This window comes from Dendropsophus ebraccatus, chromosome 1 (genome assembly GCF_027789765.1).
Source record: "Dendropsophus ebraccatus isolate aDenEbr1 chromosome 1, aDenEbr1.pat, whole genome shotgun sequence".
In the NCBI taxonomy this organism is placed as follows: Eukaryota; Metazoa; Chordata; class Amphibia; order Anura; family Hylidae; genus Dendropsophus; species Dendropsophus ebraccatus.
In genome coordinates, this window is record NC_091454.1 from 169,840,168 (window position 1) to 169,854,317 (window position 14,150).

General features: G+C 44.4%; 1 protein-coding gene across 1 annotated transcript in view; it reads left to right on the forward strand.

Annotated features, from left to right (window-relative positions):
• LOC138801534 (aminopeptidase Ey-like) overlaps positions 1–14,150 on the forward strand; it is a 32,218-nt gene that overhangs the window by 14,685 nt on the left and 3,383 nt on the right. Inside the window, exons 11-16 of the mRNA XM_069984456.1 lie at positions 421–497; positions 1,168–1,307; positions 3,144–3,199; positions 11,657–11,804; positions 13,172–13,263; positions 13,899–14,006. Coding sequence (XP_069840557.1) covers positions 421–497; positions 1,168–1,307; positions 3,144–3,199; positions 11,657–11,804; positions 13,172–13,263; positions 13,899–14,006 — 621 coding nt within the window. The remainder of the gene's footprint in view (positions 1–420; positions 498–1,167; positions 1,308–3,143; positions 3,200–11,656; positions 11,805–13,171; positions 13,264–13,898; positions 14,007–14,150) is intronic.

The window sequence follows — 14,150 nt, forward strand, 5'->3', positions numbered from 1 at the left end:
ATCTATCTATCTATCTATCTATCTATCTATCTATCTATCTATCTCCTATCTATCTATCTATCTATCTTCTATCTATCTATCTATCTATCTATCTATCTATCTATCTATTATCTATCTATCTCCTATCTATCTATCTATCTCCTATCTATCTATCTATCTATCTATCTATCTATCTATCTCCTATCTATCTATCTATCTATCTATCTATCCATCTCCTATCTATCTATCTATCTATCTATCTTCTATCTATCTATCTATCTATCTATCTATCTATCTTCTATCTATCTATCTATCTATCTATCTATCTATCTATCTATCTATCTATTTATCTATCTTTACAGTGATGTTCCTGTGTTTAACATTTTTGAGACATATTTCTGGCCTTTATATTAACAATTATATTATATTCAATGTTTCTAGCTATACCTGGATTGTCCCTATAACATACATCACCAGAACCAGTCCCCAAAATAATTTCTGGCTTAAAGATCAAACAGGTAAAAAGTCATTTAATAAAAAATAGAAAACAGTGGGTTATTTGATGTGTAATGCTCTATATGTTGCTTACAGTCTCTTTAGGCTGTCGTTGCTCTTTTTTTTTTTTTTTTTTGTACATTAGCTGATCGGGATCGCATTGGCGCGGTCCTTTTTTTGAAACTGAGCCAGCTTTCCGTGCTCGGTGGAATTCTTTTGCTGTGCAGCCCCGTCCAAGTACTGGGGTGAGCCCACCAGTCCCACTGCAGTAGCGGATTATAATAGGTCCGTTTTGGGCGGCCCTGAGCTCCTGGGGGGCCCATGGCCACACAAAAAGACTTACGGAATGTCTGCAATGGAGTGCCCCAAACCCCCCCCCCCCACACACACACAGGCAGCATCTCTGATATGCTGCTGGGATCGGGGGAACTGTATGAATATGCTCCGTACTGTAATGAAGCAGCCGTGCAGCTCTGTCATTACATTGTGGTGGATATTCATACAGTTCCCTCGTTCCCAGCATCATATCAGAGATGCTGCCTGTGCGGGGGGGGGACGACTCCCTTACAGGCATTCCACGTCCGTTTTCTGTGTGAAACAGGGAACATGTGAATGCAGCCTTACTGTCTACCATCGAGGAGTGTCATTCATTGTAAATGATAAGACTTTGTTAAATCGTTTCTTGCATTTCAGCCTCACACAGCCCATTTGATTTGACTGGTCAGGGAAATAACTGGCTGCTTGCAAACATTAATATGGCTGGATATTACAGGGTTAACTATGACGATGGAAACTGGAACAGATTGCTGGAACAACTTAACACTGACCTTTCAGTGAGTATTGCTTATTGTCTTGGCTGAACATATAGACGACCTTTACCATCAAGAAAAGATGACCTCACATATAATAGCATAGACTTAGAATTGCATTGTTAAGGCATCAAGGCTAGATATTTAATTATTAGAGATGAGTGAACCGGGTTCGAGTCGAGCTGCTGGAGCCCCCTAGAGGACAGGATAGAGATTGCTGTTCTAATGAGTGTCTCAGTGTCTCAGCAGTGATAATTAGAGATGAGCAAACCGGGTTCGGGTTCGAGTCCATCCGAACCTGAACTTTCGGCATTTGATTAGCGGGGGCTGCTGAACTTGGATAAAGCTCTAAGGTTGTCTAGAAAACATGGATACAGCCAATGACTATATCCATGTTTTCCACATAGCCTTAGGGCTTTATCCAAGTTCAGCAGCCACCGCTAATCAAATGCCGAAAGTTCAGGGTTCGGATCGACTCGAGCATGCTCAAGGTTCGCTCATCTCTATTAGTTATATAGAGAGAGCAGTCATAGGAGCCAGCTGATTAGATGGCACTGTCAGTACTTTTCCTGGTGTTTCCTTATGAATTGAAGTAATACAGTTGGTACATGCCAGTGGTATTCAATGGTAGTCAGAATATAGAAAAAAAAAACCGGAGAGCTGGCTTAGAATTCCAAGGCTGCTGTCAGGACCTGAAAGTACAAACACGACAAGACAGTGGGTAATAAGTTATCTGCCCACCCCCTCCCCCCAGCAGTTAAATAAAGTATACATACCCAATAACTGTCGACCCTGTCCTCTTCTCCCGGGCACCATCTTGTGTCGATGATGTCAGAGCAGGGGGGGCGGGCCAGGTCTTCTTCCTCCTTGGCATCTTCTGGTAAAGTGAATGGGAGAGGAAAAGGATGCTGGTGCACTTGCGCACCAGCAGCCTTTTTATTGGCTGGAGTGCATCATATGGCTTCCAGCTTGCTCAGCCCTGATTGGTTGAGCTTGCTGGAAGCCATGTGATACACTCCAGCAAATAAAAAGGCTGTCCGTGCGCATGCTTTTTCTCTCCCATTCACTTCACTGTAAACTGGAAGTGAGGGAGTTCCAAAGACAGCAGCCGGAGGTGACGGGGCACAGCTGGCGGAAGATTCAATCGGTGATCGTCACTGGAGGGATGGTAAGTATGTGTGTGTCTGTGTAAGTGTCTGTCTGTGTTTTTTTTTGTTTTTTTTTTCATGTCCAGCTGGAGTTGTACTTTAAAGCTTCTCATATATTTATAACATATAAATACATATATTTAAAACAAGTTTATATTGTCACCACGATCTCCAAGACATATTCAACTTACCATTAAAATGTGTCCTCAAATTTTTCATTTAAGTTAAACATTGAAGAGGCCACAGCCCAAACTGATATTGATGGCCTATCTAAAGGCCCTTTTACACGTACAGATAAATTGCTAAAGCAATTGTTTAGCGATTTAGCCTTTTATGTGATTGACATTTAGACAAAGAGATAAATCTTGGGGAAAGAAATCATTATTTCAAACCTTGGGAGATCTTTATCCTGATCTTTTTAGCTTGGAACAACTGTTTAGATGAAACGATCTGTGAAATATCAGCGAACGTCGAGCAACAATTTTAGGATATGATGAAAGACCACGATTAACGTTTTATCGCTCATTGTTTAATCAGTGGCAGCATTTATACGGGCACATAATTGTTAAGTTTCGGTTGTTGTAACAATTTTTTTTAAAGAATAACAAAAATAAAAAAAATGCTGTCCACTGCAGCTTACTGAAGATGATAAACAGCAGATAACAGTGCCCGCTGTCACTGATGTCCTATTTAAACGATTTTTGATTTACAGGTCATTCCTGTTATCAACCGAGCACAGATCATTGATGATGCATTTAATTTAGCCAGGTGAGTAAAAATGTCTAGAACAGAATAAACCTTCTAAAGTATGAATGCACATCCTGTATCTTTTCTCTTATCTAATAATATTAGTAATACTGCCCACATTAAATGCAGTATTAGGGTATGCACACAAAATCCAAGATGCATACAAATACAAAGCACCCATACAGTACAGTCTGCAAGCGAAAACACCTCAGTGGCCGTACATTACCAGGACTTTATGCACGCCCGATCTGCCCGACACGTGTTTTGCTTTGTCAGGAACTGATGTAATGAGCATATGGGTCACACACATACTACACCCCTCTACCCCCTCTACTGTCCAATCTCATCATAATACGCAATAGAGTAATTACCATTTACCGCCTGCACATGTCCACAATGTCCGGCATCCGTACCCTAACTTTGCCAGAAACAGTAATCAGGATCAGTTTGGGCATGTGCGACTTCAGAATAATGGAGGCCATTGTCCATGGTCACCTTCAAGATGGCGCCCGAGTGTTATTCAGAATACTAGCGCATGCATCACTGCAAGAAAATGGACACCAGGGTTGTTATATCTACATAGTAAACAACCCCTCTTGCCCCAGCACACGAGTGACGTCACCCATGCACCAGGAAAACAAAACGCTGTGGGACTGCACCGGACTGGGTTCCATGGAGCCCCGTACAGTTTTTGCTATGGGGCCCTATGAATCCTAGCTACGTCCCTGGAGAGACCCCTTTAATTGTGCCAGCCTTAGTGGCAGTGACCCCAGTCAGACTCCCTAATACTGCCATCCTCAAAGACCCCCTAATAGAGCTGGTCTCAGACTGCCTAATACTGCCAGCCTGAGACCTAATAATACTGTTAGCCTCAGAGACCCCCTCCCCCCATATGCCGCTGCCTATTGCTCCCCCAATACACTGCTTCTAATAATCCACGGGACTATGGGAGCAGTATATATGAGAGCAGGACTATGGGAGCAGTATATATGAGAGCAGGACTATGGGAGCAATATATGAGAGCGGGATTATGGGAGCAGTATATATGAGAGCGGGACTATGGGAGCAGTATATATGAAAGCAGGACTATGGGAGCAATATATGAGAGCGGGACTATGGGAGCAGTTTATATGAGAGAGGGACTATGGGAGCAGTATATATCAGTGCAGGACTATGGGAGCAGTATATATGGGAGCGAAACTATGGGAGCAGTTTATATGAGAGAGGGACTATGGGAGCAGTATATATCAGTGCGGGACTATGGGAGCAGTATATATCAGTGCGGGACTATAGGAGCAGTATATATCAGTGTGGGACTATAGGAGCAGTATATATCAGTGTGGGACTATGGGAGCAGTATATATCAGTGCAGGACTATGGGGGCAGTATATATCAGTGTGGGACTATGGGAGCAGTATGAATGAGAGCGGGACTATGGGAGCAGTATGAATGAGAGCGGGACTATGGGAGCAGTATGAATGAGAGCGGGACTATGAAAGCAGTATATATCAGTGCGGGACTATGGGAGCAGTATATATCATTGCGGGACTATGGGAGCAGTATATATCAGTGCGGGACTATGGGAGCAGTATATATCAGTGCAGGACTATGGGAGCAGTATATATCAGTGCAGGACTATGGGAGCAGTATATATCAGTGTGGGACTATGGGAGCAGTATGAATGAGAGCGGGACTATGGGAGCAGTATGAATGAGAGCGGCACTATGGGAGCAGTATGAGATCAAGAAATATGGTAGGGGAGGAGCATGAGGTGGTGCTGAGGTACGCCTCTTCCGCTGTTGGTCCGGCGTCTCTGAATCCATGTGGTCTGACTCCATGAACGTATGAGGGAGAGCGGATACCTTAGGAAGCTCTAGCGGCTAAAAGTATCCTGCGGCCGGTGTGAGCCTGGGTCTGCAGCCCTTTGGAGCGGCTTGTGGAAGCATTGCATGAGGCAGCAGAGAAGACCCCAGAAAGGACTCAGTAAGGAGGGAAGGAGGGAACTGGTGAGAGCAGCACTCCTGCCTCCGGGAAAAGTCACAGGGTGGAGGAAACCATTTGCAGGTGCAGGTGATTGCAGAGCCGGTGAGAGCTGCATCAGGAGACTCCTGTATTTCCCAAGCTAAAGAGTCCGGGTATAGTGCCTCGTCAGCCCGAGGGAGCCGGTGAGAGCGGCTGCAGCGTGGAGGAAATGATACATAGCTGCAGATGATTGCAGAGCCGGTGAGAGCGGCATCAGAGGATTCCTCTAGTTTCTTGCTAAAGAGATCGGGTACAGTGCTCTGACAGCCCGAGGGAGCCGGTGAGAGAGGCTGGAGTCTGAGGGCGCAGTTCCCGGGACTACCACTGGCTGTACGGGGGCAGAGTAGAGTCACATCCACAATTTGGAGCTGTCCCAAGTGGAGTGGAGTCGACCTCTTGGTGAGAGTGGCAGTGCCACAATTTTCTTACGATTGTATATATGCCGTTTGTTCTGTCCCCTTTGCTGTCTGTCTTACCAGAGTTGAGGGTTAATACCCCAGGTAAAACTACTGTTGGGAACTCGGCCGGATCAAGACTGCTCTCATCTCTGTGCTCACTGGACTGACTGTTGCTTGAGGTTCCATCAGTGTGGGGGAAAAAGGTGCTCCAAATCCGAACTTTCTTTGTGGATCTCTGTGGAATTTGTTATAGTCAAATGGTGGCCTTTTGGAGTTAAAAGACTGTTTGGATGTTTGACTCTCCCCCTGTACAGTGCAGTCCAGAATTTATGAATGGTGATCAGGACTAATTCAGTTACCTACCTACCTAAACTCTGTGATGAACTTGAGCCTAATTAATATACTAACCCCCTATCTTTTTTCCTCCTCTGGACTATTTGGATAACTGTCTGTGGCATTAGCCATACCAGGATATGGGCACAGGGTCCGGTTGGTGAGAGCGACAGGACCAGTGTTGAGCTTGGAGGGCTAGGGGGGGGGGTGCGAGGGTGGGAGAGGGAGGAAGGAGGTTAAAAGGGGCTTATTGAACTGGACTGAGAATTGGTTATATTTTTTTTTTTTTTTTTTTTTTTTTCTGCTGTTTTGGTTATCATACTGATTGAAGGTACCTGTGTATGGGTCCTAAGAGGGCGAGCCCAGGGAAAGCACACATAAAAATTGATAAGTGGTTCAGTCCGCCCAAGATGGCAGGAAAGGGGCGACTGGGTAAGGGGACCAATGAAACTGCACAAGATCGGAGAGAGAGCTGTGGTGTGAAGGAGAAGGTCCCCCAAGAGCAGCCTAGTTGGTTGGGCGAAATCTTAGCGGCAATCAAAAAATGTGATGGGTCCATACTAGAACTAGGGACACAAGTGGGGGCGATTAGCTCCGACATTTCCATCTTGAGATCTGATGTGGCTAAGATCAGAGAGAGATTTACAGAGGTGGAAACCCGAGTCAGCTCCCTTGAAGATGACATGAATATGGTTAAAAAAACGTTAGAGGGAGTAGTTCAGGAAAATCGGGATCTAAAAAGCAAAATAATAGAGGCAGAGGATAGAGCAAGACGGTGTAACATCAGGATAGTTGGTATGCCAGAAGGAGTGGAGGGAAAAGATCCTACAGCATTTGTGCAAAAATGGTTTTTGGAGGTATTGGGTAAGGACAATGTAACAGAATTGTTTTGTGTCGAAAGAGCTCATAGGGTCCCGGCTAGACCTCCACCCCCAGGGAATAGACCTAGGTCAATTGTGGCTAAGTTACTCTGTTACACTGACCGTGAGAAGATTTTGAGGAGAGGCAGAGAGCTGGGGGAACTAAGATGCAGTAATGCGCAGGTTTTCCTTTACCCAGACTATGCCTCTGAAACCCAAAAAAAGAGATTTTCCTTTTTGCAAGTAAAAAAGAGATTGAGGGAAAAAAGGATAAAATATGGTCTTATGTTCCCAGCTCGCCTAAGAATAATTTATGATGGTAAAACTTTTTTCTTTGAGTCGCCGCAAGAGGCCGAAAAGTGGATGGAAGGGAAGGGTCTTGTATGATTATGTAATAGCCGGACCTGGCGGAAAATAAGTCTCAAGTTTAGAGGCCTAGATAGTGATACTTTGTAGTGTCAGAGAGGGGGATGGGGGGGGGGGAGGGAGTTCGGGGTGGTAGGGGGGGGGGTTTGGGGGATGGAGTGGAGGGGGGGAGGTGGGAGGGGGGACTTCGGGGGGGGGACCCCACGCCAAAGGTTTTTTTTTTTTTTTTTTTTTTTTTTTTTTTTTTCTCTCCGTTTTGTTTTGGAAGGGTTCGTATCTAAAGCTTGGGGGAAATGGTTAAGTTAATGATATGGAATATAAGGGGTTTAGCCGATAGATTGAAGAGATTGGCAGTAATGAATTTTCTGAAATGTCAGCTCCCCTGTGTGGTTGGTTTACTGGAGACTCACCTGGTAGAGGATACTACTAGGGTACTTTTGAAGGGATGGTGGCTGTGTCAATATCACTCCGTTTATTCCAACTACGCCAGAGGAGTATCAGTCCTTATTCATAGGAGTATAGAGTGGCAACTATTTGAATGTAAAAAGGATAGGGAGGGGAGATATATATTTTTCCATTGCAGACTGGACAATATGATCTGTGTTCTTGCCTTTATATATATCCCCCCTCCTTTTAAGTCCCAGGTTCTGGAGCAGCTGTTCAACTTCATTAAAAATAGAGATGAATGTCCTGTACTAATGTTGGGGGACCTTAATGCTGTTATGAATGAACAGAATGATAGATTAAGGATGTTGAACCCGAAGGTACAGATTAGAAACTCCCAACTGCCAGATATTATTGCTGAAATGGGGTTAAAGGATCTATGGAGGGAGAGGAACCCTGAATCCAAGGTATTCTCTTGTTGGAATAAAACCTCGCGTACTATGTCCAGAATAGATATGGGATTTGGGAATGAGTTAATGGCACAAAAAATTACTAAAATAGAGTATTTACACCGTTGTGTTTCTGATCATGCACCACTCATTGTTGAAATTCAGAGTAGCGCACTAAAGGAGTTTAGGAGTATTTGTATAAATCCACATTGGTTTCAATTTATCACAGACACTGTAAAAATTGGTTTAGAATTAAAAGAGTTGTGGGAAATCAACTGTAGCTCTGCTAGTAAGGGAATTGTATGGGATACACTAAAGGCTATAATTAGGGGGAAATATCATGGTGTGATATGTAGAATTAAAAAGGGATTTAGGGAAAAGGAAGAGAGATTAATTAAGGGGGTTAAAAAATTAGAAGAGGAATTTAAAAAGGCACAGTCACTAGCACTAGAAAGTGAATTAAAAAACAAACAGGAAGAGTTGGATAAGTACTTAGAGGATAAAGCAAGGAATATTGCGGCATTTAGGGGGGTGAGGACTTTTCTGGGTTCGGGTAGACCAAATAAGGGGCTAATGGCCCTGGTGAAAAATCAGGAGGGGAAAAAAAGTATAAGGGCAATAAGGAGCAACTCTGGGGATATAGTAAATGACCCGAAAGAGATAAATAGGGAGTTCAGGACATACTATGAGAATCTGTATGCGCAGGAAGCTATTTATAAAAGGGAAGATATGGAGGAATGCCTGGGGAAAATTGTTTTCCCCCAGATAAGTCAACTGGAGAAGGAAGAACTAGATGCCCCTATCTCCTTAATGGAACTTAATGAGGCCCTGGAGGCAATAGTGGGGAATTCAACCCCGGGTAGAGATGGCATCCCTTATGAGATGTACAGAAGACATAGAGAGGTTTTGTTACCATGCCTTCACCAAACTCTTCTAGAGGCGATGGAGGCTGGGGAACTGCCGGCATCCATGAGGGATGCCTCCATAATTTTGATCCCGAAACCGGGGAAGGACCACCTAAATATAGAATCTTTTCGCCCTATCTCTCTTATTAATAGTGATGCCAAGATTTTCGCTAAAGTTCTTGCAAGGAGACTAGGTAAAATAATAGGCACTATAGTACATGGGGACCAATGTGGATTTATACCTGGTCGTATGCCCAGACACAACATCAGGCGTCTGTTTGTGAATATGCAGATAGGGGGGGGGGGGGGCTCCCACTCCATCCTGTCGTTGGACGCAACTAAGGCGTTCGACAGGATGGAGTGGGAGTATTTATGGGAAGTAATGAGGCACTTTGGGATAGGGGAGGGTTTTTTGGGGATGGTCCAATTGTTATATCAGAACCCGAGAGCTGCAATACGTACTGGTGATGTCCTCTCTGAGTTGTTTTCGCTGGGTAGGGGTACGCGGCAGGGATGTCCTCTCTCCCCACTGCTCTTCGCCCTTGGGATTGAGCCCCTTGCGATTAAGGTAAGAACTGATGATAAGATAGAAGGCTTTGGGGCGGGGGGCGGTGGGGACAGAATATCCCTGTACGCAGATGACCTCCTTTTTTTCTTGCGGGACCCTAAAAAGGGGGTACCTCGGGTTATGTCCCTGGTTCAAGAACTGGGGGTTTACTCTGGGCTACTAATAAATTGGGGAAAATCTACCCTTATGTCTCTTGATCAGGAATTGGACTTATCCTTTCCTCCACTGTATAATTTAGAAAAAGGGAAAAGTTTTACATATTTGGGCATTCAGGTGTCCAGGGATTTACGGGGGTTTGATGACCTGAATACCAAGGATGTGGTAAATAATATAGAGAGGAAGGTCTCTGTTTGGTGCAGACTGAGAGTCTCCAGGATAGACAGAATTACATTAATAAAAACAATACTTCTGCCCAAACTTCTTTACCTATTCAGTGCCACACCAGTTGGGGTAGGGAAAAAGTATCTTAAAAGAATTAAAGTGGCATGGAACGCACTGATATGGGGAAGAAAAAGGGTGCGGATGAAAATAGAAGATTTATGTGTGCCAGTTGCAAGAGGAGGGTTGGGGGTTCCCAACGTAGATAAATATTTGTTAGCTTCGGAATGTTTTTGGTTGGCTAGATGGAAACAAGACAATTTGGGTAGATTTCTGTGTGAAAAATTGGGAGAGGGAGTATGGGATGTTTTCCAGATTTTAGAAAGCGGCCACTTGGAGCGGGGTGAATGGAGTAGATGGGTAATGGTAAGGTCCCTAATTAGGGTTTGGAAAAAACTAAAGATAGAGGAAAAAAGAAATGGAATATTGGACTTTTCCCCTTTGTGGCTGCACGAGGGGTTTGGTGGGAGAAGTGGTATGGGAACAGTGAAGGCCTTTGTAGAAGCAGGAATAAGAACAGTGAAAGATGTAATGTTAGGTAATGATATTAAAGATTGGACCACTCTTAGAAGGGAATATAAACTAGAGGAGAAAAACTGGTACGATTATGCGAGGTATACAGCGATAGTTCGTGGGAACCTAAAAAGATCCCAGGGCAATATATGCGAACCGGGCCCAATAATAGGAAAACTTAGAAATGGGACAATATTTAAAAATGAGGTTAAAACCCTATATCTACACTTCATGTCGGACTATGAAATAGGTGAGAAGGGGAGGAGGAAATGGGGAATGGAGTTTGGAGAGTTGAGTAACGATCAGTGGGTAAGAATTCTAAAAGGGATTAAGGAAGTTTCCAGGGCAGGCTCCCATAGGGTTGTTCAATTTAATATTGTCCATCAGCTATATTACACCCCACTCTTTCTATGTAAAATCAAAAAATGGGATGAGGATAAATGCCCAAGGTGTGGTGTAAGCCGGGCCGGCTATGGGCATATGTTGTGGTCGTGTGGGGCCCTGGTCTCCTTTTGGGAACTGGTACACAGAAAAATTATGGATATGTTAAAGTTAAAGTTTGAATTAAGTCCAGTGTTGGCCGTTTTGGGAGACTCTTCGTCTGTAGCATGCAAGAGGAAAAGTAGGAGTAAAATTCAGAGAATGTTGTTCTATGCTAGACTTGTGATCGTGAGAAAATGGCTGGCACCGGAAACCCCTAATATAAAACACTGGGAGAACTGTATAGAGAAATTTGAAAGATGCCAATGAAATTTTTTTTTTTTTTTTTTTTTGTCTCTTTGGCGGGGGGGAAGGGGGGAGGGGGGGCAACAAGGGATTGGTTCGGTTTATTAAAGAGATTAGTGATTTAAAGGTTTGGTGGGGGATGGTAACAAAATTAATTTATTGAGATATTAGTAAGGATTACAGACACTTAGATATATATTGTTAATGTGTAAAATGTTTTTGTCTATGTACCTTGTTTATGATTAAAAATAAAAAATTTTAAAGTTAAAAAAAAAAAAAAAATATGGTAGAGGGGCCATAGGATCTGAATAGCGCCACTTGTTGTAAATGGTCCACTGACCAGTCTACCTCTGTAAAAACCAGTGTGTCTGCTGTAACACCAGTATGTTAGACTAACAGCACTGCATTTAAAATATATTAGCTCGCCCCACCAGATGGCTTTCTCAAGGGGGTTGTGTGGCGAAACGTCTTGTACTATAGTAGGTACAGGTTAGTAGGGAATGCATTTTCTATGTGTTAACTGCTGTCCCCCATACAGATCACCAAGTATTAATTGAGTTATTTATTGCATTTTAGAACAGAGATGATAAAAACTACAAGAGCACTTGAAACAACTAAATTTCTCTCCAAGGATGTGGAGTACATGTCTTGGCAAGCCGCTATCAACAGCCTCAGTTACTTTACACAGATGTTTGATCGCACGGAGGTGTATGGACCAATGAGGGTAAAATAACAGGACTTTATATTTTCTAACTTATGGTCCCCTCCAGGCCCGGACTGGTAATCTGGCAAGCCAGGCAAATGCCCGCTGGGCTGGCCGGATTACCAGTCTGTGGGCCGCCCGGGCTGCACAATAAAAAAAAAATATATTATAAAAAAAAAACAAACACCTCTGCGGCCCGCTCCTTCCACCGCAGCTAGCCCCGGCCCTGACGTGCTCCTCCGATCAACTCGGAGCAGGAGCGTGGGGCTGCTGTGGCCGGCTGTAGGGCACGCGTTGTACGTGCATCACAGCCGGCTGCAGCGGCCCCCACGTTCCTGTTCCACATTGATTGGATGAGCGCGTCAGGAGCGGGCCGTGGCCGGCTGCGGTGGAAGGAGCGGTCTGGGAGAAGAGAAGCGCAATGTGGTGGAAGGAGCGGGCAGGGGCGGGCTGCTGTGGCAGAAGGCAATTCGGACAGGCGGGCAGAGCAGGCTGCAGTGCGGTCACAGTGGGGTAGTGTGAGTGTGTGTGGGGGATTTTTCAGGTGGGGTAGTGTGTGGGGGGGTCAGGTGGGGTAGTGTGAGTGTGGGGATTTATGAGGTGGGGTAGTGTGAGGGTGTGGGGGTTAATTTGTCAGGTGGGGTTGTGTGTGAATGTGTGGGGGTCAGGTGGGGTAGTGTGAGTGTGGGGATTTGTCAGGTGGGGTAGTGTGTGAGTGTGTGTGGGGGGGTCAGGTGGGGTAGTGTGTGAGTGTGTGTGTGTGGGGGGGCAGGGCCGTTTCTATCGCCGGCGACTGCACGTGGCACCACTGCTGGTGGCACTTCCCGGATCTTAATTAGCACATCGCCCGCCCGCCCGCCCGCCCCTCTGGAACATCATGCTCAGTACGCCGATAGTGACATGTCAATTCGGCAGTATTAGACATATACTGTAATGTGTACATGGATGGCCTAGTATCAGGGCCGTCTTAACAAATAATCTTACCAGCAGGGGCACAGGTAGATGGAGGGAGACAGAGGACCATGGACACTGCAGGGGGAGGTTGAGGAGGAGGGAGCATGTACCCAGGCTGTGCAGAGATCACAGGTCACCACACTGACAGGGAAGCACTGACAGATAACACTGCAGCTGCCACCAAAGACAGCTGATTGATTCATGTTGAGCACATTTTCAGCACAAAGTTTAGCAGGCTGTGTGTCAGGCGGATGCAGCGTTATCTTATCTACCCAGGGTCAGAAGGACCCCTATGCTTTGCATAGCATATGTCAAGTGAAAGAAGGATGGAGCATGTTAAGATTTTAATATGACCAATGTCTCAGTAGCTGATTCCTCCGTTGTATTAATATTGTGATCCATGCTTCACTAAATGAAGAGTATTTCTCCAACAGGCTTACATGAAGCAGCAGGTGACCCCTTTATTTCAATATTTTAAGCAGAAGACAGAGGATTGGACTGTCCGACCTGCAACCTTAACAGAACAGTAAGTGACACATATATGAATACATATATGAAAAGTTTTGCTATATAGCTGTGATTGTATAGAAAATAATAAAGAGCCTTACCAGGCCAAAAATAGTGGAGTTAAAATTAAAAAAGAAAGTATACTTACCTACCCAGACTCCTAACAGCTACTGTGTCAACATTTCTAGACTACTTCCTGGCTTCTGATGACACATAATCCCCTCAGGAATTGCCCCACTTAGTAATTACATGGCTGTGGCTGACAATTAACTGTGTGGGATTGGCTCAGCAGAGCAGTTCCTGCAGGATTGACAGATTGTTGATACATAATGCTTAATACATAATGCTGATGCTCCACTCAACCAAACCCACTCAGCTGATCACCAGCCAGGGGAGAATTGGCTGAGCGAGGCATTTCCTGCATTATCAGGAACCAGAAATTAACCTAAAAGATCGGGGACTGAGACAATTAGTATGGCAGCTGCAGGAGACTACCATAGGTGAGTATATCTTCTTTTTTATTTTTAAACCACAACCTGGCATCTGTAATAAATAGTTGTGTCCTGGACAATCTCCACTATCCCCTTTTCAATGCTTACATTGACAAAGTTTTATTGTAAATTATTTACATTTATTTTTCTGTTTTGCCTACAGATACAGTGAAATAAATGCAGTCAGTATGGCTTGTAGCTATGGAATCCCAGAATGTGAACAATTGGCCACCAGACTTTTTAATGAATGGAAAAATTCAAGTATCAATGGGTATGTATCAACGCAGACATTTTTGCAGGTCAAATTTCCATTTGATTCACCTTCTTCCCCTTCAGTTCATGTATTTATTTATTCTTACCCTCCCCATGCTGGGGAAGGAGGAAGGATAATTTACACAGTACATTACTATAGATG